The following is a 26636-nucleotide window of genomic DNA, read 5'->3' as shown; positions in this document are numbered from 1 at the left end:
AAATATGTAACAGAGGTCAAAGCCCTGCAGTTGTGTCACGCCTTTCACTTATCTTACTTGTTATCAGATAATAAAAGCTTGACAGCAATGTTCAAAACAAGAACTCCTTATTATCAGCTTTTTTAAGGCAACATCCGTATTCCCTTATATCTGATGTTAGTTTTTAGTAATTTCCCAGGTATCGTACTCAGACAGCGGCTGAGTGTGACGCAGACAACACAAGATTCTTCTCCACCCACTCACCTCGCTTGACCTGGCGAGTGTCAGTCTTATCTTATCACAGCAACCAGAGACAAAACACACAGAGGCGTCCTTCGACATTTTGGGAAAGTGGTAGATGAGAAGCTCGATACCACTCTTGTGTTTGTCCAGTGCAGCTACAGCTAACAGACACTTAGACTGACTGCACTTGGTGGATGGATGCAAAGCTTTTCTAGTCTTATCAAAGTGCTTTACAATGGAAGCCACGTTCACCCAAAAACACTAAGAAATGTGGGCTGGAGGAGCCGGGAATGAAACCACCGACCTTCCAGTTAGTGGACGACCCACTGTAGCTCCCCCTACCAGGAAATCTCAATAATGAATACTATAATAATAATAATAATAATAATAATAATAATAATAATAATAATAATAATAATGATAATTTTCCCGCTGCACTGAAGCTTACTGATGTCCTTCACTTTTTTTCTTGACTATGAACCGTTTAAAAGCCTCAGGATTAGCACAGATTTCTTTTGCTACAGTCTGCGCCTAACATTTGCCTGAGTGAAGCTGGTGACCACATTTGTTTTGTCCCCCCCCCCCATCTCCACTGTCTGTGCTCCACATTTCACCAATAACATGTACAGTTACAAACCTGTGGTCAGTCAGTCTTATCTTTATTCTTTCGTTGGCTGCTCACACCGACACACATTCACAGCCAACACACAGTTTGGGTGGTACAGTCAAGTCTTTGAATAAATACTGCACTTAAAGAACACAACCATCTAGCTTGGCATGGATATTATTGTACAAAAGGTTTTAATGCTGCTCTCAGTTTATAGTCCTGTACATTTGAACATCAACAAAAAAGAAGTGCAGACTCGGTGTTGGCAGATAACAGCTGATCCACCGTGCCCCTCGTCTACTGTTCAGATAAAATGATAAATAACATCACTGTGATAAAAGTCCACTCAGCAGCCAGTAAACATACAGGTAATTCTCTTCTTCTCAGGTGCGCTGAACTCTGTGAAGTTCTGCTGCTGCACGATGAAGAACTTGAATCTTTTTGAAGATAAAAGCAAAAGGACCTTCTTTCTCAAATTAACAGCCATGAATTCAGAACTCGAAAGTGAAAGGCTTTTCATGTGCACAGGTTACAAAACCAAAAAATCACTCCTGCATGTCAAATTTGATCTAAGTAGGAGTTGAAAGGTTTTCTGTGGAACGCTGCGTAGCGTCTGAGGTTGTTGTGTCCTCCGCTGTTCAGTTTAACAGCTCGGTGTGATGTACTTCTCATATAATATCTCTGACTAAATCATGGTGATCGCCAGGGTCGATCAGCCTGTGGACGTCTTCACTTCACAGGCTTCAGCACATACAGAATTAAACCACATCACTCCTTCCTGTCTGACGTACAGAGACAGTGAAGGTTAAGGTGCATGTTCAAATGTTAAAATCAGGCACAGCCTCTTAGGGGCACTTTAATTACTGCTTTACCTCGTCATTAAAGGGACAGTTTGGGTTATCAGACGTGAGGTTGTCAGTCAGTCAGTGAGTTGCCTGCAGCAGATTCAGGTCAGCGTCCTCTCAGGTCAGAGAAGCAGCAGGAGCATGAGCGACTGTGGACGAGGTCATCCACAAAAACCTGTTTTAAACATTTTTTTAAAAAATACCCACAGAAGAAAAAGTCTTCGTTTTAATTTGAATATTTTCACTTTATCTGCCGTCAAACAGCCATTTCCTTTGGAACTACATTTTCTCAAACGTTGAACCACCGTGTTCCTACGTCACTAAAATGTCTCTGTCTCCACACGACATGACTGAATGACATGACGTAGACAGAGACAACTGCAGTGGAAGGTCATCGACAGGTCTCTTCTCGGCCTCTTGCTGGGAGATGCACTAACATGGGCGATGCGTTACCGGCTTTAGCTCTGTCTGACTCTAACAGCTGATCCGCGGAGTAATACGGCGCGTGCCGAGGTTGTGCCTGTGCAAGGGTTCACGAACTGTAATTCCAAAGTAAAGGGCTGTTTGACGGAAAGATAAAACTGTGAAGGATTTTCAAAATAAAGCATAGACTTCAACTGGTATTAGTTTTTGTCTGTGGGCGTTTTTTAAAGTGGCTCAAACAGGTTTTCCTGCTGACCCTGGTGCTGTGCTAAACCGGCAGCACACTGATCTGAATCTCCTACACACTGACTGCAGGTAAACACCTCACACAACCCCACGTCTAACGACCTGGACTGACCCTTTAACCACATCACAGCTACAGTTTCCTTTTCTGGCACACTGTTCATGACCATGTGGTGTTGGCCTTCTGCTGTCACACGCGCAGCGACAACTCTCTTTAATACAAACATCTGTCTTTTTTTGTTGTTGATGGAAGAACAGTATATGGATTTTTACAGTGTTTGACAGTTACTGCATTGATAAAGCGTGGTAGTGCAACAGAGTTCGTCTAACAGGACAGAGCCTCCATCTGAGGCTGCACCGATTGTCTCTTAGGACACAGTATCTTTGAGAAAGCCCTTCGAAAGCTGCTGTGGCACAGAGGGTACAAGAACGGGTTGATGGCAGAGTTCAGCCACAGGAGCCAGAATGTGATCTCGTACCAGTGGTTTGCCACACATGTACCGCTGCAAGCCGCACGGATAATCATTAGCAGAGTGTAAGGAGCCCAGCAGATCCCAAAAGTGCAGACGATAATGGCCAAAGATTTGGCAATCTTTTTGTCTCGGGAGAGGCGTGATCCGTGCGTTCTGCGGCCAGGCGCCATGCAGGACGCCGTGTGCTGGAACAGCCTGGAGTGTTTTCTGTTAGGAGAGAACTTCTCCCTCTGCATGAATATCTGACTGGTGTTTGGGTCCCCGCTGGAGGAGGGGGACAGGACGTCGTCGTCCTCGATAACCGCAGAGATAGCAGTCGGCTCGCTGGACGACACCTTCCGCGTTTTGACAAAAAACACAGACCAGGCTCCTCCGTCTTTGTGCCTCTTGCTGTTCCTCTGAGCCTTGGCCTCGTCCTCGCCGCAGGCGCCGCTGCTCTTGTTCCTGCGGTGGATGTTCAGGTAAATGCTGAGGTTGAAGAAGGCCACTGTCACGAACGGGGTGAAGAACTCGAAGGTGGAGGCGCTGAGCAGGAAGTACCAGGTGTAATAAAACTCAGCGTAGCACTCGTGGGCCGGGACGATGCTCTGGCCGACGATTTCCTCCCAGAAGATGATGGCAGGGCCGTAGAGGAGGAAGGCCAACACCCACACTGCCACCATCTTGAACACGGCCTGGCGGGTCATGTTTCTCTGCGCTCTGTATTTAACCTGAGCCGAAAGAGAGGCACAAGAGTGAGTGACAGTGAAACAGCCTGAACATCAGCTCCACTACACGGCCACAGTGTTCGCTGCTCGCACACAGTAATAAGAGGCTGACAAACACTTCTGCTCTGAGCGTCTTGTTCAAACGCAGCCGTTTGTAATGTGTCGCCTCGGAGCAGCAGAGAGAAGCTGTGAGTGAAACCCTCTGCTGACGGTCTTATATATATACATATATATATATATATATGGGACAAGAGCCACATTCACTGATGCAACACAAGAGTGTGAAAGAGACATCCGGTTCCTCCCGACCCACTCCTCCCTCCTCATCATCTTCTCCTCCGCTTCATTTTCACTTCACCTCTCCTCAGTCTAACCTCTGTCACTCAGCTGGGCTCCTCTGTTTACCACTCTCTCCTGTTTCTGATAGTTTTTTATCTTTGCCTCGCCTGACATCATCGAATGTTTCTCTGCGGTTGCGACAGCTGGCTCTGTCAGCGTGAGACATTGATCCTGCTAAATGTGACTGTGGCTAAAGAGCAGCTTAAAAAATCCACTTTCTAACCGATTCTGGCTCCAGTCTCTCTCAGCGTTGATTACAAAGACACAGCAACACCCATTTCCATTTTAAATGACATAAGGCCTGGAGAAAATAAATAAGATTTCATACTAAGATACTGAGATTAAACCATGAATCAAAAGGAAATAAAAGTAGCTGCGAGAAAAGAGATGTAATTACCAAACGAAGCTTGATAAGCAGCCAAATAAAGTTCTTCCTCTGTTCATGTGGGGTCCATCAGTTTTAGCAGCACATGAAAATGATTTTTTTTTTTTTCAAAGTTTCATCTCAATCAAGCACAATTTAACATGTGTGCTGGGAGATCCTGAGATTTAATCTTGGGAAGAAATTTTCTATGTAAAAAAAAAAAAAATCCAAAAAAATTAAATGACCAGATATTGAATCTGGTTTTACACTGACCAATAAATATCTGGTTGTTTTTGTTTTCAATTAAAACTCTCTTTAATGGTTAAACTTCAGCTATTTCATCTTCAACTTGCATTAAGTTGAGAGGATCACCAGACCCTACATCCTACATTTCCCATGATGCAACTCGATAAGATCTCTGATTAAACCCCCTAAAGAAAACCTCGATACCAAACTGGAGATGACTCTGATGACATCACGATGACATCATCAGGGTTATCTTTTCAAACTTTAGCTGTGTCTGACATCACGCCCTCATTCACTCTCTTAAGGCTCGGTATGGTTCAGAAATTTGACACCGATTCCTCGACTTCTTAACGACTTCTTAACGACTGTTTTCAATATCGATTTTATCAAAAAGAAAATTGCAATGCACAGTACGGTACAAATTTGATTTTTACATTAGTTTTATTTTTAAGCGCGGTCTCTTTACACACTCAAACCTGTTAGTTTAAATAAACAGCCAATCACCAGCATCATTAGATCTTGGTCCAAGCATGCTCCGTGCTGATTGGCTCACTGACAATGATGAGACTCATTTACTCCTTCATTACTCCGTATTGAATTTTGGTATCAAATAAGACGTTTTTTCAATCCTTGGTAGAATCAAACCAATTCGATCGGACCATAAAAGTGTTGATGCCCAGCGCTACGCTCACTCACTACCCCCCATGTAAAACACACTCAGCGGTTTCCTCATCACTGTCAGCTGTTGATGTTTGTTGACGCCACTTTGTTTGTTCCTTTGTGACGGCACTATATAGTGGATACATACTCGGAGGGACACTACGGAGGGTCTTTGCTTTGCGTCACCAGATGTGAGGCTTCTGTTGCCTAGCAACCTTGAGAACATGCAACTTTCAATTTTTTGCAAAAACTTTAAGTTTTAAGACCTGTGATTTTTAATAGTTGAAACCAAGCATTTAAAAGTGTAATCCTCAGGCTCTCTGTTGGTGCAGTTCCTCTAACGACCACTAGAGTCTGGCTCCAACAGTGAGTCAGTCCCCATAGACTCCCATGTTAAAATGTCCAACTTTACAGCAGAAATAAACATGTTTACAGCCTGGTGCAAAAACTGTTTTGGTCTCTAGAGCTGATTTCCTCCTTCATGACACCTGTTTATAAAACTCACCTGTTTACATTTTATTAAGGATTAAGTTAATGGAGGATTGAGGGCGTGGCCTCTTTGAGTGACAGGTGGGTGAGCATATGTTTGCCACAAACTCTCCACACATGCCCCTCCTCTTTTACTATTTTTGGATTAGTTGGGAGTTAGGGGCGGAGTCATATGTTGCCAAGATGGCAACGGTGGAGCAGCTCACTCTGAGCTTCAAAACCGCTCTTCAGAAACCTGTGGGTGACGTCACAGAGGCGACGTCCATCTTTATTAACAGCCTATGTTTGGGCCATGAAGGATTCACCTGTTGGAGCCTTCATTGCCCAGGAAAAGAACGACGTATTTGAAGGAGTCTTCGAAATGAGATGGACGAGTCGCGCTGCTGTGACACAATCTTCAAGTGCAGCGACTGAATTGGGACACAGCTCGTGTGAACAGGGAGGGATTGTGATTTCAGACACAGCCTGTGTAGCGCTCCTCAAGTAAAATGAAGGTGTCAAAACGGTGGAGTGCTCCTTTAACTGAATTATAATCATCTGTTCAGACGGCTGAGTTGACTGTTAATGTGCGCATTGACAGTAGTTACTGACCGGATTAACCCAGACACTTTCAAGTTCTGTCTTTAGATTGACCGGATAAAATGAGAGATTAAAGCCAGACTCTCTATAGTGGAGGAACACAGCAGTGAATGTAAATGACTCCTCTCTGCAGAGCAAACTGCCCCAGGGAGGGACACCTCTTAGAATGGACTGTGGTAGTATGTCAGGTGTGTGTGTGTGTGTGTGTGTGTGTGTGTGTGTGGGTGGGGTAATGAGCACCTCCTAAGTCTATACTTACAGCCCTTGTGACTGACAGGAAGCGGTCATAACTAATGAGGACGATGTTGAAGACTGAGGCGGTGCAGAGCAGGTAGTCCACGACCAGCCACACCTTGCAGAGCCCCTTACCCAGCATCCACCTGCCTGTCAGGTTGTACGGGATGTACACTGGGATGCAGAAGGCACCTGGACCACACACACACACACACACACACACACACACACACACTGCATAATAATTCAGTCCCAGAAAAAACACAGCATCACCATTGACACCTCTCCACACAGAGACCTTTTACCTGTGACTAAAAATCACCTGGTCACTGCTTGTTCCCAAAACAAAACCACCGCAGTGAGAGAGAGAGAGAGAGAGAGAGAGAGAGAGAGAGAGAGAGACAGAGAGAGAGAGAGAGAGAGAGACGTTTAGAAACAAAAGAGAGAGAGAGAAGGCTGTGGTTTATCTCATGCTGCACAGTGAGCGGGTGTGAGAGCCTCATGAAAATAAAACACAGGGATGATACAGATACAACAACACTGGAGCATAAAGGATGTGAGGTCTCACTCACTATAATTATACTGCAGAAACATTATAATGTGTTTGGCGCGTGCACAACAAGTGTTGGAGTGGTTTTTCATTCATAGGCAGGAACAAAAGGTGAATTAGAGACAAAGAAGAAGAAGATGCACCAACTCACCCACGAGAAAATCAGATATGGCAAGGTTCAGAAAGAAGTAGTTGCTCTGATTCCTCAGGGTTTTATCCACAATAAAAGCTGTGATGACCAGCGCGTTCCCGGCCACCACCACGACAACCAGAGTCACCATCAGCACCGATAAGATCACCACCAGGTAGCCCGGGAGGACAGTCCCAACCTCGGACACCGCGGGAGTCAAGTTGCCGCTGGAGTTGGACTCCAGAATACGCGCGTCCATAGTTAATGTACAGCCACAGTCATAGTAGACCGGTTTCATCTCACGCACAGACACGAGGAGCAAGTCCAAGTGCGCGCCCGCACCTCCCGCTCCACTTCACCAAGGAGTCACACAGGGCTGAGCACCTGTGGTTACATGAAGACACTTTCTCCAAATCTCCCATTTTTCTTTCCAGGAATAGATCTGGGATCTGGAGAGACAGGCTGATGAACCGGAAGCTGCTTTTTTAATAAGGAGTAATAACTGTATCTCTGGGGGGGGGCAGCCCGGTTATTCCCAGTGTTGCTGCTGGATGTGCGGGCTCCGAGGAGCTCACAGCTGCTTTTGTCACATGTCAAGCCTGCGGGAGTGGATAATACGTGCTATATCCGGTCATTCTTTCAAAATAAACTTTTGTCGTTGAGGTTTATTTAAAAAATTAAAAACAAAATAAATATCGGAAAATTAATAAAAACAAGGTAAGGAGACGAGAAGCAAAGGAGAGGAAAGAAACAAATTTTAAAAAAGCGTAATGTGTTGAATTACAGCGACTGTTTCGTCAACACTTTACTCATCAGAGCTTATGATATTCAAAGCCAACATGTGGCTGAAGAGGGAGAAATAAAAAATAAAAACACAGCTAAAACATATAGGCTACATGTTCGTTTCCACCAATTCAAAATTACACGTAATTCAAAATGTGTTTTATGAGACTAAAATAAAAGTGTGACAAATTCCGGGCAACTTCCGGTCTTCATCAGGTGATTTCTGCGCACTTGACTTTTAGCTTCTTTTTTTTTTTTTTTTAATTCACCAAATCAATGTACAAGACAAGATAGGGAATGAATTTACAGAAATGAATAACATTCGATAAACGATGGTGGAAATGATAATAGGCTTCAGCACAGTCAAAACATAAACATGAAGATTTGGAGAAAGAAAGATTAAAACAAAATAAACATCTGAAAATTATTAAAAACAAGGTAAGGAGACGAAAAGCACAAGAGAGACAAGAAACAAATATAAAAATTGATTCTTGGTCCCAACCACTGATCAAAGGTTCAGGCTTTGATCAAAAGCTAAAGTGAGGCAAACTGACATGAAATGACCCGAGCTGCAGGAAGCGGGTCATCATGAGCAGATAGATGCTTACACTCAGCCTCAAGACCAGTGATCCAGATGTCACAGTCCTGATGAGTCAAGCTGACAAGACTGAGGACATGAGGGATAACCTTCCTCTATTTAGCCTTTCATTTAGCCCACAGTAGGTAATGATGAGGGATGTTTTTAAGCAAGACATCAGAACATCATGCAAAATGAAAGGTCAGTTTAATTTCAGAAGAAGCTGCAGCTTAGTCTACAGATCAGGTCAGGCTCTTGATCCGGATCATTACACCTTCGTAGTGTTTTCATTAAAGACACTTGAAAATCAAGGATGCTTGAAAAGCGTCGAATATTAAATAAAAACATATGAAATAAAAAGCATATAAAATAGGGCTGAGCAATTAATCAGAATATTATTCAAATCACAGGAGCTGCAATGAGTCACAGCACACCCTAAATGAAGCGTTGTGGTGCTACAGAGACCCCCAGTCTACAAATCATATTCTCCACACTTAAAGGAACATGGCTGTTTGCCACAAGCTCCAACTAAAATCACATCATTATCATTATTTTTATATTTTTTCCAGTGAAACTAAATAAATCGTGACTCTTATCACAATCGCAATATCTGCCAAAAATAATTGCATTATTATTTTTGTTGCACATCGTTCAGCCCTCGAATAAATTAAAAAATAAAGAACCAACACTGAAAAACATCTATCACTATTTTATCATAGATTTTTTTTTTTAATTTCAAAACACATTTCTTCAAAAGTTAGTTTTTGTGTTACAGTGTTTTCCCGGGTGACACTTTCCATGACGGTGAAATCACATGCTAGCTGCCAGCTAGCTACAGACTCCTTTATCTGGACAGTTATTAAGACTGTGTTTGATTAGCTGCTACCATTAGCACTTGCTCTTTACTTTGACACTGCCACTAATCCAAGTGTAATTATTCTCAGTGGCTGAAATGAGCAGGAAGCTTTGTGCGCTCAGACATGGAGGAAATCATTCAAATGAAATGTCCTTATTGGATCATGAGTTTTACTCCCTGAAGCTACTGAACACAGATAAAAGTCCTTTGTTTTTTATACCACAATAGTTGGGTTGAGGTGGTGGAAACGACCTTCCAAGTGCGCAGATGAACCCTGGACATTTTTAGAAAGCAGTGCTCTGCTGCCTGAAGCCGCCGCTGCAGTGGTTAATATGCAGATTGTTTCTTTCCAGGGATCAAGTGACACCAAAACAGAAAGGTGACAGAAACCCCACAGGAGCCGGAGGGAGGTGAACGCCTCGAGGGAACAAGCACCTGCGATGCGAACCTGAATATCAAGCAGGTCTCAAGTGGATGTTAAATGCAGTTGTGAACATGAAGGTGTGAGTGTTTGTGTCTGTAGACACGGCAACTTCATTCTGTCTGATCATATTTCTTGTACATGCTGAATGAACTGTGTCTGGATTTCATTCTGATCCAGATTCAGCTGAATTAACATTTACCAGAGCAAGGATCGTATCAACATCCACACAGTGAAGTGATAGAATTCAAAATGAACGGTGAAAAAATATTCATTCATTCAGGTGTGTAATGATCATGTGGCTCAATAATCCTATCGTGTGAGACTGATGGATATAAATAAACACCACACTGTTTATGTCAAGATCAGTTTCTATACAAATCCCCAGTTTGGTTGTTTTAATGAAAAAATGTTGTACTGTAAACATTTCATTCCAAGGCTTCCTTGTCAAAATGGTGCAATATAAATTCTAAGGTTAAAGCGACCAGCTGAAATAACAACTCAAAATTCCTTGGAGACATTTTAGTACCTTAGTTATTTTGAATAATTTATCTCTAATTGCATGAATCACCGCTTGTCTCCCTTTAGACGTTTCCGAATCAGCTGAAAACAACTTCTTCACTTAATTAAAAAGCAAAACCTGCACAAATGTCTCTTTTTCTTCTTTTGAAATTCATTTTGTCTTCTTGCTTTTTGGCCTTTTGGTCTTGGCAGCTGCATCCTGTGAAACAAGAGGAAAGGATTAGACAACGAACAGACTCATAATTATCTTACATCAGCGCTAACCTCAATGGTGCCAATGCTTTTTCCATGTTTAATATTTGAGTGGTGTTTTACAACCCCTGACACTTTTTGCCTGAACTCCTGCTGTGTTTTTCTGTGTTAGGGAAATGTGTAATTTATAATGTGCTGATTGGTGCGCTCCAAACTGTTTTTAATGTATTCTAGAATTATAAAAAAGGCGAGTGCAGATGATAATTCTCTAAAATACAGCAGGATAATAAATATTAAAATAAAACGTGAAAACTTTTAATATTCATACAGCTCTTTCATAACTCACATGGTGTTTGCACTCTGGCTGTGGAACAATTACTCTCCAGTCCTGTGTAAAACTGGTGGTTCAGCCCTTATTGTCTCTGTCCATTTTTCTCCTGGATCCGTTCCAAGTTTCCAGAGAGTTTATTAATTTTACATTTACCTGTGGTAAAATAAATATTTAATACTTATACACATACATCAGGAACTGACCTGAATTGTTTTGTTTCTCACTCAGACAATAGAAAGTTCCATGTTTACTAGATGAAGATTTAAACCTAGAGCTGAGGGTGTACCTCAAGGGTCAATTCTGGGTCCTATTTTGTTTCCTTGTAAATACTTCCTCTTTTCCAAGAGTCTAGGTTAGCAGCATTACTCAAGATGGCAGCGTCGGCCATGTCCGTCAGTCCATCACTTCAGGTTACATCCCTGTTTATCCAGAGTCAAATAATATATGAACCATTTTTGTGATTGTGTCATATTTTGTCTCGTCTTAGTAATGGCTAAAAAGTGTTTTCTGAGGTCACCATGACCTTTCACCTTTGACCACCAAAATCTGATCAATTCATCCTTGTGTCCCAGTGAATGCTTGTGCCGAAATTTGAAGAAGTCAAGGCATTTCTGAGATATCGTGTCCAAGAGAATGGGACATACGTACGTCCAACCCGATGGACAACCCGAAAACAATAGCTGGCTCTGACTGTCGCCGGCGCTGAGACATAAAAATCGTGACAACTATAAGACGGATTAAGGAACACTTTAAAACGGCGACCATGAACTGCGACATCCCCGGTTTGTATCCAGCTGGGAACCTTTGCTGTGTGTTGTTCAACTCTCTCCCCTTGTTTTCTCACATCTTCCTACTGTCATAAAACAATTACTTGAAATAGATTAACAGTTAAAACATGGATGGATTCCCACGGCATTCGTGGTTCCCAGTGGATGAATACTAATGACTTTGGTAATCATCTGATTTTGTCATTGGTTTATTTTTGGAATGACTTCCCTTGTGTGTCTTGTGGTTATTTTACTTTCTGTATTTCTCCCTAGTGGGTTTCACCTGTGTTCAGTTACCCTTGCCTCCCATGTGTATTTAGTCTCTGTGCTCCCTGTTCGCCTGTTTCCCTGTGTCTCTCGCTCCAGTGCTTAGATTTTCTGTTTTACTTCTGTTGAGTATCCTCAGTGTCTCCATGTGTTTCTGTTTTTTGGACTTGTGTTTCTGGGGCCTGTGTCTGCATCAAGTGAGACTTTTGAGTGTTTTCTTTGTTTAATAAATCACCTTTTTTCCTCCTTTGGATTCTCTGCATTTGGGTCTTTGACACTACAAAACCCAAAACCAGGAGGTGGACATTTGTAAGATATCTTGACAGCTTTTGGGTGGATTGCCATGAAATGTGGTTTACGTCAGGGTGACATCTGAACATCATCTCAACTTTAAACATCACATCACAATGTCTTTTGAAATGTTTAATCTTCATTTTTGACCCGTCAAATCAAAAGACCCTGGATAGAGTTCAGTCAGCAAAGGCCGACAAAAACTAAACTGTTTGTCTTGGATTTGTTTAAATGGTTATTGCTTATTTTTAAAGAACTTCATGAACTGGAAACAAGCCGTTCTGCAGAGGTTGTAAGTCCCTCCGCCTGCAGGCAGTGGCCTCTAATTCGCTGTCAGGATGGGAATGAAATAAAGTGTGGATTTGTACAGTAAGTTGATGGAGTTTTGAAGTAGGATACGTTTAAGAATAGGTTTGCAGTGCCTTTAATCTATCTGAGGCAGCAGCTCAAGGGTGAATAATGCTATCTACGGAATAACTTCGCAGAACACAAGCTTCAAAGCAGTCTGGACTTAACTTCAGGCTGGTGAACACAAAGAGAAAGTGTTTGATCTCCAGAACAAGTGGCAACCAGACACTTCAAATGAACCAACGTAACATGACAGCTGCTGAGAAGTTACTGTGGAAACACAAAGCGAGGCGAACAGACATTCTATATATCAATATAATACATCTATAACTTACCTGTAACTACACTGTTCAAATACCTCTGACTCTACGGCAAGATTGGGCTGTAAGTCAACTGAACTACAAGATACCAGATGGTTTCCAGCATCAGAAAACTGACACCAGAGTCAAACTTGACAGATGATGTGTCAGAGGAAGATGACAGAGCAATATATATAAGAGTCCCAGAGTGTGTCTCACCGAGGAGGCAGTGTATCCCTCCTCCACCAGGATGTTCCTCGCACAGTTGTTGATGTGTTTGAAGCGGTCAGGACCCAACAAAATACCTCCATACCATCGAGACACCACCACCATGACGTTACGCACGTCCAGGATCTGTGGTGAGAGACAGACGAGCTATATGTGAAATGAGTGTGAATTTGAGGGAGCCAGGAAAGAGACAAGTATATTAAAGTCTGACATAACAACATTCCCTGGCAGCCATTTTCAAGCAGCAAGATATTTCACACCAGATGCGATACAGTGGATGAGTCTTCATTACGTACACCTGGCTCAGCTGCCAGTCTAAAGATTAACAGTTGTGTGTCTCCCACACAGTTTCACTTTCATCTGTGTGTTTAATTTCTAGCTCCGGGACATGTTTAGCTTAAAGAGAAAATTCAAGGTTCAACTTATTCATCTGTAAAATCATATGAAATAAAACCATAACTGTAAACTCAAACAACGTAAGAATATAATCCTCAAACCAATAAGACATGTTCAAAATAGTCAACCATAAAAATACCATTAAAACAATGGAGTAAAAAAAACTGCTAAAACTTCTCTAATCAATATTTTTCTATATCAATAATGGATTAAAAGGCAATTTTAAGATCTTTTTGTTGCTGAGACTTGGGGATGTGCAAGAACTGTTTTTGTAATCACCAGTGGGTCAAATGACTCGATACAGTTAATTATCACCCTCAGCTCTACAGGCTGTTTCAGTGTCGTTTACCTCAGTTATGATTCTCCCGCAGGGAACTTTGCTGTTTTGGTTTGCAGCGTTCTCATAAGTGTTCTTTCCAGATGCAGCAGCCAGCTGTTTTCATCAATAAAGCTCAAACCATTGTACGCTACCTGTCCCACACCGACACCGAACAGCAATCAAACAATCTCTCAGGACGTGGTTCAGAGTACAAACAGAGCAAATAGGAAGGTGAATACTGGGCCTATTCATCAGGTGACTCTAAATGAATGCTAATGTTGCTTTTTATCTGTAAATAAGGCAATTGTGTGCATTTAACAGCAACTAGGTGTCTCCTTTGACTTCCTTGGGCTAATCTTGTCCTCTCTACTGAACATGCAGTGATTCATTGACATTAATCTCATCAAACTGCAAGTAAATAGAAAATAAAGTAATTCCACACATATCAGACTATTCCTTTAAAATAAAAGGGATGATTTGGCTCAAATGACTGATCTGTCATCTCATCTGCATCTGGCTGCCGACACTATTCATCACTATTCATCTTTTATTCATCAACTCACACTTCCACATTCACGAGCAGAGAGCACAAATATCAATGAGGAAACGGGTGTGCAATGAGATTTGAGAAGAATGGATTAAGGAGAAAGCTCTTCATGTAAATTGCTCAGCACACTGAGAGAGTCACAAGTAGAAGATTAATCAGTGTGTTGAGGGAAAAGCAGAAACACAGCGGACCTGATGCTATCACTCCAGTTACAGTTGGTCAGTCAGCTGCAGGAAGCGACCTGAGTGACCAGATAGTACGTCTTTTAATCTGCTCTTATGTCCACGTTTAAAACAAGACAAAGTGAAAACCTAGCATATGGCTAGTTCACATATGGGTGTGGGCAGGATGCCATTTGAGAACCCCCCCAGTCCAGGGCAGAATTTCTTTTCCAGTCTGACCATCTGCCTTGTCCTTTCCTCATGTGGACTCATTGGGGATGTGATCATACACAATAAACAAAAGCTTAAATGCTAATTTAACATACCAGAATTAAATCCCCATTTCAGCACCACGGACAGCACCACACGGCCACGGCCTGCCAAAACAATTATTCATAAACTCCAATATTTATTAGAAAATAATCTCAAAATGCGACAGCACAACGAGCTGTCAACATAGAAATAAAGAGACTATTGTCATAAGAGAACGAGCGCCGACAGTGAGAGTCCATTTCTGATTTTGTTGTTGTTTGCACTATAGACTGTCCCTGAGCGAGTACCTATCATTCATTCATTGAGAGAGACTGGGCTTACATATGTAATCAATCCTCACCAATGCCACCCGAGCTGTCCATATATATAAAACAGGGAAATTAGAAATACGAGGCCTGTTACCTTCTGTAGTTGAGGTAAATAAAGGTCACTATTTGAGGAAATACAGTGGTTGAATACAGTTGTAGATCCACTGATAACACGCCCTGATGAAGTAACTGAAACTGTTTGAATCAAATTGTTTTTAAGAGCAACAGCCAATGGGAAAAGTCCAACATTTGGCCGACCAATGGTGTAACTTCATCACTCACTCACTCAGTCACGGACTTTTGTGCATGCAGCACCCAAAAACAGCATATATGAGGGGATGTGGCTGAGTTTGCATTTGACTGATGTTTTGGTTTAAAACACTAGTTGTGTTGACAGCACCATTATTCAGATAAAAAGGGATAAAATACTAACTTAAACCTGGCCACTTTGGGACAATGCAACAAGCTAGAAACACAACAGTCATATTATCACTTTGTGCAGTTGATCCATATGTGTTAGCAAACTTTTTATCCATCCAGCAGACTCATTTGGACTCATGTTTCTGGCCATCTGACAACTGTGAGTCCAATACTCCCTCTCTTTTAGCTCTCCTCTGGTCTCTACCAACTCCTGGGGGAAACATTTGGCTCTTTACTTTATGTTGACCAGCTAGCCGCTAACTGTGTCTGTCTGCAGATGGGTACATTGTACTTTGGACTTATCAAAGCTTTTTCTTCAAAACAGTTGCCTGCATTTGTCAACAAAACTAATGTGGGTTGTGAGAGCGAGTCAACAGTCAAGTTACTGCCTTAAAACCAAAACAATGAGCTGAAAGACACAACAATGCTGAGTACAGCTGAGGACAACCACAGGGTTGGTGATAATTCTCTATGGTTTCCCCACTACAGACGACAACTTTCACGTTGCACACAGTCATCTGAGCCACTGTTGATATAAGAAAATATTATCAGGGCAGCTTTAATGTGAAGAGCCGTGACATATGCATGAGGCTAAAAATGTTTCCTGGGGCTGAAAAATAGATTAGAGATAGATAAAAGTTGCATACTCCTTTGCAAGCTTCAGCAAGTTTGTAGCATTTTTTATGAAAAATGTGTCTGACTGTTTTGGAGGGAACACTGTATTAGTCAAAGCTTGTTTCATCTGAATTCTGAGCAACAGATTGCTGTTTCTGACACACACCAAGAATCCAATGCAGTATTTCACACAGATTTCTCTCTCTAAAAGGGTCACAGCGGTCGAGCCGACTGCCGCCATCTTATGAATGAGTATGAACTTTAACTTGAGTCATAAATCTCATCTGGAAAAGCGCTGACACGACTCTGGACCCTCCGGTAATGAGGATCACAGAACGACTACAAGTCATCACCGAGCTCCGATTACAGCAAACTTTCTGTTTTGTCACAAACCTTTCACTGGCCTTCATTCAATATCACAGGGACACAAAAAGTGTGTGGACAAGTGCACATTTTCGTGTTGTGTGGGTGTGTGGGTGCGTATGAATCATAGTGTCATCTGACAGCACAAGCCAGTGACAAGTGCCTCTTTGATATGTGAAATGAAAAGATTAATAACTGTGAAGTTACTGTTGTGGGAGTGATTCTCCCTGGAGAGTCACAGAGTGGAAGTTTACACATTATGGAAATACTTGTGTTGTGTGTTTTACTTGTGCAGTCATGTAAAGACTCTGTGTAGTTAGTCATACAGTATGTTTCTCAAGCAGCACACTCACATAAATTAAAGCCTGGCTCTGGCTTCAGGATGAGCCACTCAACATGTTCACACCATGACTCTGATTCAGCAGAGACCATGATAACGATGTGCTACAATAAGATCAACCCTACCCGGCTAATGAACGTAACATGATGTTAATTACTTATCAAATATCGCAATTAAATCTTTCTTAAGCAAAGTGGTTTGACTCGGTGATGTTTTCATGATATAATGAATTTCAACTAATGTGACTAATGTGTGCAATTAGTCAAATAATCACTCAGCCAATCAAAAGATGAATTGGAAACTACTTTGATTGCTTTTGCCTAATTCATTTTTCCAAAACTTTTGCTAAATCCAGTTTTTCAAATACAAGGATTTTCTGCTTCTCTGTGTTATATCAGTTTAAATCAAGGAATTTGGGTCTTTGGACTTTTGGTGGGACAACACTGGGATATTGGCAGTTGGTCTAGCACCATCATTAGGTTAAAGTTTAAATATTGAACACTTTGGTTTATTATGGTTTATGAAAAATTGCAAAACTAATAACATTCCCATCAAATTCGGTTGTACTTTATTTATTATTATTTATGTTTATTGTTAAAGACCCCCTCCGATGAAAAAATACAAACAAATAAACCTGAAACCTTGTCAGTACAGAGAGAGGGAGAGAGAGTCAGCATAGCACAGCTGCTGACACTGTGTCAGCCACTGACAGTTACAAGCTAACAAACAACATAAACAAATAAAAGATGCTAAATATGCTAACCGCTCTGATCCGTCTGGTTCTGGTCTCAGACTCCTCCTCTGAGTCTGGGTCTGACTGAGGCTCAAACATGTGGCTGAGTCTCTCTGATGTTTCCTCCTCTCACCATCTTCATACTCTCTGCTCTTTCACCTGTGACCGAAGCCTTGTCAGTACAGAGAGCGAGAGTTAGCATTAGCACAGCTGCTGACACTGTGTCAGCCACTGACAGTTACAAGCTAACAAACAACATAAACGATTAACTTCGCCAACCGTTCTGATACGTCTTCTAGTCACCGATTTTGGTGCATAACAAACTCCTCAACAAACTCCTGAGTGGCAGGACGCGCTGCTCTTTCTCCTGTCAGTGAGAAAGTCACTTTTTATGAGGGTAAACCAAATTAAAAAATATATGAATCATAGCAGAGAATTTTTACATAGTTTAAAACATGTTATCAAATGCTCGCATGCTAACAAACTAAGATGGTGAACTCCAAACACTCTACTCATACTAACTGTACACAGAATACAGTCAGCTGGCAGTTTATTAGGTACACCTAGCTTATACTTTGCAGTTGTAGATAGTTATAATGTTCAGTGTTTGTTGAGGCAGTAAGTATTTGCTGCTGCAGCAGTAAGTAAGAGAGATGTTGGTTCAACTTTACCACAGACAACATGAGGTTGAAGTTGACTGTCGGAGGCAGTGGGAAGCTCCTGGCTCATAACTACCCCAGTTTAAAAGCCACAGCAGATGCCTCATTATGCAGACTGAAAATGAACGAGTCCGCCTGGAGCAGACACCAATTAAGGATGCAAAAGCCAAAGTAAAGTTGGATGCAGCAAGTAAATTCAGCAATGTTCTTCTGATATTAATTCTGGGAAAAGCTGTGAGTACTGCACTGATTCATCAGCTCTTCTGGCAGTTTTTTCCTTTTTAAGAAAGGCAACAATCAGTTTAGTATGCAGCAGAAAGAGTCATGTGTTTGGTGGAGGTCAGTGTTTGTGTTTTCTGAATAGAATGATAACCTGCAGTAAGTGAAGCAACCTCCCGCCTGCAGCTGTCTCCCCGTCGTCCTCGCAGTCCTGCAGGAAGCTGTGCTTATCCTCGCAGTAAATCCTGTAACACACACAGTCACAGCAACTTGGCATTAAAACATGTCTGGGCAGAAAACGACGCTGTGACACCGGCAGCCTCTTCATCGGAAAAGTTCTTTTTTTTTCTTTTTTTTTTAAAGTGGTCTAAATGTCAACACCCCCCCCCGTGAGTAATGACCACCCAGACAGTGCATCAGCAGCTCCACATCGACTTCATTAGACTATGCTAAAAAACACTTTCCCACACAGGCAGGCATAAGAAAACACACACACACACACACACAGAAAAACATACACTCACGTAATACACAACAGTCAGAAAAAACCTTCATTTCTTTTTGACCTTTAATTGCAGTAATGTGGCCTTTAGAGAGACAGCCAGGCCTTCGATCATCTAAACTTATCTCATGTTTTCTCCACTAATGAGACACGACATGAAAATACCCTGAAGCTGTCAGTATGATTTACATAATACAGTCATGACAGATATATCTACATAGTACCAGTCAAAGGTTCTGGACCCCACTGTGCACATATCTGCCCGTACTGACCTGTATGCATAAATATTATGAGTGGCACTGGCGATCTTCTTGTTCTCGTACAGCTTCTCCAGAACCATTTTCACCTGCATCACACACAACAGGTAGAACGATGAGCAACAGGACACATTCACCTCTTCACTCACACGCACTTCTACGTCAAAACACCTCAGACACTCAGCAGGAGCCATATTGTTTTCAGGTTAGGGCTCTCATTCCCGTGGACACGATATCTCAGTAACAAATTTGGCACAAACATTCACTCGGACTCACGGATGAAATTATTAGATTAGATTCATGTTTTGACTTATGATTAGATTTTGGTGGCTAAAGGTCAAAGGTCACAATAACCTCATCAGTTTTGGCCTTGTGAACACAATATCTCCATAACACCTTGAGGGAAATTCTCGAGATCTGGTCAAACATGTTTACTATATTTGCTTATTTACTGACTCTTCAGTCTAGACGCCTTATTGTATTATTTATTTGTCCTATTAACTTGATCTATTACTTTTCTTTCTTTTGTTTATGGCCATGAACAGCAGGTGTGAGGGCGGGAAGGATGTTTTATTTTTTGTGTTTTTCAGTCTTTACTTCAGACACTGTATCACACCCTACAGCTGCGGTACTGACGCAATATAAAAAAAAGGAAGTTGAAGATGATGCAGTATCTGTGCAAATGACTTCAACGTGCCGTCTGACTCATGCACAAAACAGCCTGTTTATGAGTCACATTTCATACAAACAAAACTGAGTTTGAAAGGCTAAAAATAGATTTTAACAGTAAACTACGATTCTGACTTTCCCTCCTCGGCCTCTCCAGTCATTTTTCATTTGTCTCAGTTAACGATGAATTTCATATTTCCAGTGCTCCTTTAAAAACACAACACCTCTGCAGTGTTTGTATTTGTGTCCCATTGCTTTCTGTTTCTAACTGATCCTCAGAGATCAGTGAAGGCAGAGTGTTTCAAGTGAAGACAGATGCAGTTTAGACATTAAGGTTTTTCTTTGAGAACTGAACACTTCCAGATTATTACAGGACAACATGTAAATCCTGTGCAGGCCTCAGTTTCTTCAGATCTGAATTAACAGCTGCGTCTGTAAATGTTTTAGTCCAAATAGCACTTGACAGCAGGTGGAAGCTTTTAAGACGAGCCGGTACGTTACTGAAAGGTCAGAGTGAGAAGATCACGCAGGAACGAGCCGGACGAGGTTTCAATTAGAGAAAAATCTTCCTCCTCTAACAGCCTCGAGGAATTTCTACTGAAACTTGAACAAGCTGATGAAAATAAAGTAATTTTATAATTTAGAAAAACAACAGTAGCTCATGTGCTGTACCTGTCTGGGAGTCACCACAGGTGCCAGGTGAGGCTGGAAGGTGCTGCGTCGGTCTGTGATGGGATTTCCGTGTTTAATCGGAGGCAGCTCTTCACCTGCACGATGAAAGGTCGGACGTCACACCTGTGAGTTGTGTTTTAATTTACATCTCTGAATCCAACACAACAAAACGAACGGTACCGTTCGTAGGATCCATGAAGAGATGTGCGTTTTCTGTGTTCAGCTTCAGAGTCCTGAAGTCAGGTATGTCTTCATCGTCATCGTCATCGTCAACCTCCTCAGACGTCATGTTCACCTTCTCTGGCTGATTCACTGAAGCACGTCGAGAAGAAAACATTATGTCTTGTTAAAGGAAACCTGGTGCAACCTGAGCAAAGTAATTTACCTTTACATGACCTTAACACTGACACAATGGTCACATGACCTGTTATACCAATCAGACAGTTCACAATGGATGATATAAATTACTAGAACCTAACTAATCTATCTATCTATCATCACATCCAGCCCCATGATATATAATCCAGGGTTACAGGGTGAGGCTGTTACATTTCTGTTACTGTCAATAAATCCTGGGAAAATACCTCAACCAACAATTTGTTAACCCTTTCTTCCAGCACTAGACAACTTCCCCAGCCTGTCTCTGGCTCTCAGCCCTGATGTCAGTGGTTCCTGCTGAAGATGTAAATCTTTGAAAATGTCAAATAAATTGGCTGTGAATCGTTCCCTCCTTCACTCCGCAGTGTCTAACAGAGACTCAGAAGTCAGCAGTGAATTGAGATTTCAGCCACTTGCTAATCATCATCATTCAGCGTCATCACTGACAGCTGCTGAGTCGCACAACTCCAATGTTCATGCCTGTAAAATATGGAGCATTGCATTGTGGGATAATAAGCAGAAAGTAGTGAACATGCCGTGGACATATAGAGGATTCAGTCACACACTCACAATTCAGACATGACAGACATGAATACGGTGCACTATCTGGTTCAGACACAGACGAACTTTCATTTTCAAAAAAGCCTCAGTAATGATCCTCAACCAGGAGGAAAGAGAGAGACATTTACTGCTGTGAGTCTTTGTGGCAGCAGGGTGGTGAACACCACAGCGGCTCACTGCTGCGGTTTGGAAAACAGTCAGGAGAATAACGTCCTCTGGGGACGGGGTCACGTCCTCCACGTTTTCACTGTTTCAGACAGATTTTTTTTCTTCCTAAACTCTCTGAATATTCGTCTGTTACTGTCCGACCACCACAGTCCACATGAGACGAGATCTGATGACAGTGTCGGTACACTCATCAGAGCCGAGTTCAGTTATTATCCTGCACTCACAGCGATGAGATGAAAGAGTTCCAGCTCTCAGGCGACATGGTGAAGGCTGCGGCTGAAACCAACACCACAGCTCTGTACTACGAAGCAGGTTCAACAAACCCAGGATAACGTTGAGTTATCTGGTTTAACTGATCCTAACATTGACCATCCTGGATTACCTGTACTGCAGAGCAGGTTATCACCTTGTTTTAATATGAGAAGAGACGCTGATACCTCAGTTGTATCGACGTCATGAAGTGAGAATCAACAAGGTGAAATGTAAATAATATGATCACATGACTAGATTAGAAAAGAAACAGAAATAATTTTCAATGATTAAAATCAGTGTAAGAATAAACTGTAAATAAGAACAGGTATCATTATTAAGTTATAAGTTATATTTATGTAGTTAATTTATATATATTAAGTTAAATAAAAAGTTAATGTCAGACTGTTTCTGCTGCAGAGAGAAGAAAAGTAGCTGATATCTGATGAGTCAGTCTGACTGAAATGTTCATTTATAATCCTGAAATATTAATTATATATATAATTATCAATTTAACAGTGTGTGGATCGTTGTTGGTTTAGTTTTTATTCTGAGCTGCAGTGATGAAGAAGAGTAAAAGCTTCATCCTGTCCATTAAAGAATCTGTGTTCAGATCAAATGAAGATATAATAGTTATTTTATTTCTATTTTGTGAGATAGAAATAAATATAAACTCTCCTCTGTTTGTTAGAGACCCTGTTTGAAAACCAGAGTGGACACATGGAAAGACTCAACAGGAAAACAAACACTGATTTATATAAATAGCTACTGATCCTATTATTTATCACTTTATTGTAAACTCTCTAGTTCCCATCAGGATCCGGTAGGAATGATGACTCAGTGTTTCCAGCGATCTGATTGGTCAGTAGTTTGGCGGGTTTTGATCTGATCCTCTGAAGTTAACCTGCTCCAGAGCAGGTTAGGAGTTCAGTGTCAGTTACCATGGTGATTTATCCCGGTAACAAGAGAACCACCGTCGTAGGACTGACAAGCCAGAGTTAAACCTGAAGTTACCTCGATAACCTCAGATCCTGCTTCGCAGAACAGACCTCAGAGCTCAACAAAAGCCTTTTTTTTTCTGTGAATATTTTTGTTTACGTCTGATTTTCTACTGAAGTGAATGAATGAATCACCTATCAGGGAAACTAACAGAAGTTAGCAGAGGATTTCACAGACAGTACTTGTTAGTTGGATCAATTCATTCAGTTTTTGATAATGAGAAAAACACCAGACATCATTTCATTTTCTCAACAACAAGTAACGGAGACCTCAGACGACCCAAAGACAGGAAATGGCAAAGTTGAGCTGGTTACAAATCCAGAAAGCTTGCTGTGATAATGTGAAGCTGTGTAATGTCTGCACTGTTTATTCTGTGCATGTACTGACACACGCATGCACGCACGCACGTACGCACGCACGCATGCACACACACACACACACACACACACGCGCTGCCAGAATTAATCTGAAGTACGTGGGCCTTCATATTTATGTGAACAAATCTCTGCTCTCATGTTTTTTTTTTTTTTGCTCTCATTCAACCGAACTTCATCATCAGACCCATTATTTCTCTTTACTTTTCATGTCCTCGCTGTCATGTTTACTCCTCTTTCATTTCCTTTTCTGTGAAATGTGGGTCTTCAGCCTTATCACCCCCCCACACACTTCTCTCTCTCTCCCTCTCTCTCCCTCTCTCTCCACCATGTCTGTGTCATTTGAATGGGAACAAGCCGTCAAACCTGCAGCTCTGCGCTAAAGTGCTGCAAACAGTCACACTTATTACCACATGCTTTGCAGAGAGAGGGCGATTTGTGCTCCACAACAAAGAGAAGGATAGTTAATGTTTTTCAGGCTTCTTGTTGTTGTTATCAAGGAGACCATCTGCCTTAATAATAAAACACTGCTGGTCTTGGCTTTCGGTAACAGACGACGTTACATAGATATCTATCTTAATTCAGTCAGACACAGCAGGGTTTTTTAACGCCCCTACAGGCCTGTTCGTCGAACAGCTTCAGATCACAGCAGATAGCTGGATCACTGAGGCAGGAGCATCTCAGCAGAACCTCCATGGACGACAGTCCATTCATCTGGACTGTTTGTTTTAAAGAAATGATCTAATATTTGACCAGGTGAAGAACAATGTGTTTGATCAGACCTGGAACTGGAAACAAGTCAGCTACAGAGTGTTAGCATTAACATTAGTTCATGCTACTAAGCTACAGCTGCTAAAACTTGCGACAGACAGTCGTCATTATTAGTTATTGGTTAAATATGAGAAGCCTGATCTGTGGACAGTGAATTTTGAGTGGTGCATACGCTGGACAGGCGTAGCAACAGTAACTAAGGGGGACAGGCCTTAACAACCTTTCAAGTAAAACTAATGAGTGCAATAAAAATGCCTGCACTCGCTGCTCTACAGCAAGCTCTGCTGCGCTGATAAGCGTCTTTCAAGTGTCATTTCAAGCCATTATGAACTGCTCATAAAAGTGCGACCTTCAAGCAGGAATTTCATTTTTCACACCTCACCTGTTTCCGAGCTCTGGGATTTCTCCACCAGGAATTCTCTAATTTTCTCCACCCACAGGTAGAGGATGCTCTCCCCCACGTGCTCCCTGTGGAGATTCAAATATTTTGAAATATATGAGGGAGGACCCTCAAAGAGACACAGACTGCCAGGGAAACAATGGTGAAAGGCCTTTGTTGTCACTCTACAGTACGTCCTCATGAAGTCAGACATTATGAGAGGCACTCACACATAGAGGTCTTCCAGGCTGTTTGCCAATTTGGCCCTCTCAGGGCCTCGCAACCACGCCGCACTACAAAAGCCGAGAACAAACAGAGGGTTATTGAGCAGGACGAGGAGTGGGTTTTTGAGTGGCATGTTGTTGTTCCATCAGTTCATCAGATCGCCTCGAGATTACGTTTGAAAGGCAAATTGACTTACTTGATCTGGTAGATGGGAGGGGCTGCGCTCGGATAATCGGGCGGGAGAATTATCTGATCAATTAGGGGGAAAAAAAGCATCATAAACGTGATTAAGAACAAACTGCAGAGACGGACACGTGACTGATATGTAAGGTTTTTTTTCCTCTACCTGTAAACATGCTGTCAGTTTGGGCTCGTCTAAGTCGTTGGATATTTTGATGCAAAATATTCTGGATGCTTCATCAATAACACACCATTCATCACCGTATATGGAAGACAGAGCCTCCACCTCTTCAATCTGAAGAACAGAAAACCATAACAAATACAAAACATCAATGTGGGTCTGTAGACTTCAAGTTTGAATTAATCCATAAAGTCATTTCAGCGTTTGGACCAGTGATGTGCTGAAAGCTTCGACTGCACATACACATCCACAGCACACAATACTACACCACGGCTTTAACGCTTCTGCTTTAATCCTCAAAGTCTTCCACCATCTGGACAATAAAAATATTCCCTCTGCTGCAGGACAAAAAAAAAGACTTTTAACTAATTCCACCAGTTTTGATTCTGTTTCATAAACTCCCCAAAAAAAGGTGGAATAAGGAAATTACATGTTTGTGCTCAGTTTGTACATTATATTTATATTTATATCAGTGTAACCTATTATTCTTTTATATTTTCTTACAAAATAGCATGTTAATATTCTTTTGTCAGACAAAAGGAGCAAAGAGACGTGACACCTCTGGATACCTGGACAGGAAATGTAGTCGAAGCTTTTTATAATGTGCTACAGATAAAATATTTTTTCATCCAAATGGTCAGAAGTGTCCTTGACGGTTGTGGAAATACCTTCAGAACAGCGGTACGTGTTGTTAAACAGCCTCCTGTGATTTTCAATGATTTCCTTTTCCGCTGTGATCTGAATGTAATGTCAGTGCACGAAGAAGCACGAGCTGGAGCTGAACTACACGACAAAGACTCTGGGTGAAAAAGAAGCTCCGTTAAAGCTAAAGGTTTAATGATGTCTCCTTATAATGGTGTTAGTGTGTGTTGTTTTCTCACTCTGTTTTGGCTGCACTGTGCTGATGTGTGGCCTCTGTGCAGCCTCAAACATCACAGGCGTCACTGTTAATGAATCCAAGCACCTTGGGAGAAACCTGCAGTGTGTGTGTGTGTGTGTGTATTCCTCTTTACTTTATGGTCTGTGCACAGTTGCTCATGCATGTGCATTTTAATTATAGCACCATTGTGATTCTCAGACTGATATTGAAAAGGTTTGTTTGTGCCATTCATTTCAGACCTGTCAGCTGCTGGACCTTTGTCACACCTGCCCACAGCTGCTGTGTGTCCAATACGAAAGTAAACAGGCAGTAAACAGGCAGTAAACACAACTTGTCAGCCTGTGTTGAGTCTATGAGAGGTCCTCGGAGGACAGACATCTTACTTGAGACTGAAGATCTCCTTCATTCTCCGGGTTTAAGATGTCGGCCATTTGTTCACTTCATCACCGAGTGTCAGCTGTTAAAACGTGAAGAAAAGAGAACAGATAAAACTTAAAGCACGTGAGCTACATGTATAACTCCAGCCTGCATGTGTGGAAGTATAAACTACTTCCGGGTTTTTGTCTTCCGGTTTCCACCACTCAACAAGAGACGAGGCGCTTTGGAGCGATTTTGCAGCACAACGAACGAAGCAGTTTCCTGTTTTTACGATTCTTCGTTAGAGCGCACGTGACGAGCAGCAGCGCGCGCGACTTCCATTTTTATTCTAATGCTATTCTGCGTTTGAAATAACTTCCCGAGCTTTTATTTTGAAAGACGCGAGCGATCTGCCCGGGTGACTTCCGTCGAGCGGAGATCAGCTGATGTCAGTGTAAACAGAAAACAGAGGTATGCGTGTGTGTGAC

At 41.8% G+C, this 26636-nt stretch overlaps 2 protein-coding genes across 2 annotated transcripts; both read right to left on the bottom strand.

Moving 5' to 3' along the window:
* Positions 1-852: 852 nt before the first annotated feature.
* On the bottom strand, positions 853-7650 carry LOC111226391 (histamine H3 receptor-like). Its single transcript, XM_022751509.1, has 3 exons — positions 7133-7650; positions 6457-6623; positions 853-3523 (listed from the first exon to the last, which is right to left on the bottom strand). Exons 1-3 carry the CDS (start codon positions 7407-7409, stop codon positions 2666-2668), a joined length of 1302 nt encoding a protein of 433 aa, XP_022607230.1. The 5' UTR covers positions 7410-7650; the 3' UTR covers positions 853-2665.
* Positions 7651-10113: 2463 nt separating this feature from the next.
* impact (impact RWD domain protein) lies at positions 10114-26385 on the bottom strand. Its single transcript, XM_022751460.1, has 11 exons — positions 26175-26385; positions 24897-25025; positions 24747-24799; positions 24556-24618; positions 24329-24414; positions 20627-20758; positions 20447-20541; positions 19121-19194; positions 18501-18591; positions 12985-13119; positions 10114-10469 (listed from the first exon to the last, which is right to left on the bottom strand). Exons 1-11 carry the CDS (start codon positions 26220-26222, stop codon positions 10422-10424), a joined length of 954 nt encoding a protein of 317 aa, XP_022607181.1. The 5' UTR covers positions 26223-26385; the 3' UTR covers positions 10114-10421.
* Positions 26386-26636: the final 251 nt, after the last annotated feature.

Source organism: Seriola dumerili, unplaced genomic scaffold, assembly GCF_002260705.1.
Source record: "Seriola dumerili isolate Sdu_G_001 unplaced genomic scaffold, Sdu_1.0 BDQW01000155.1, whole genome shotgun sequence".
In the NCBI taxonomy this organism is placed as follows: Eukaryota; Metazoa; Chordata; class Actinopteri; order Carangiformes; family Carangidae; genus Seriola; species Seriola dumerili.
The sequence above is the reverse complement of the archived record's forward strand: the minus strand, read 5'-3'. Positions and strand labels throughout refer to the sequence as shown.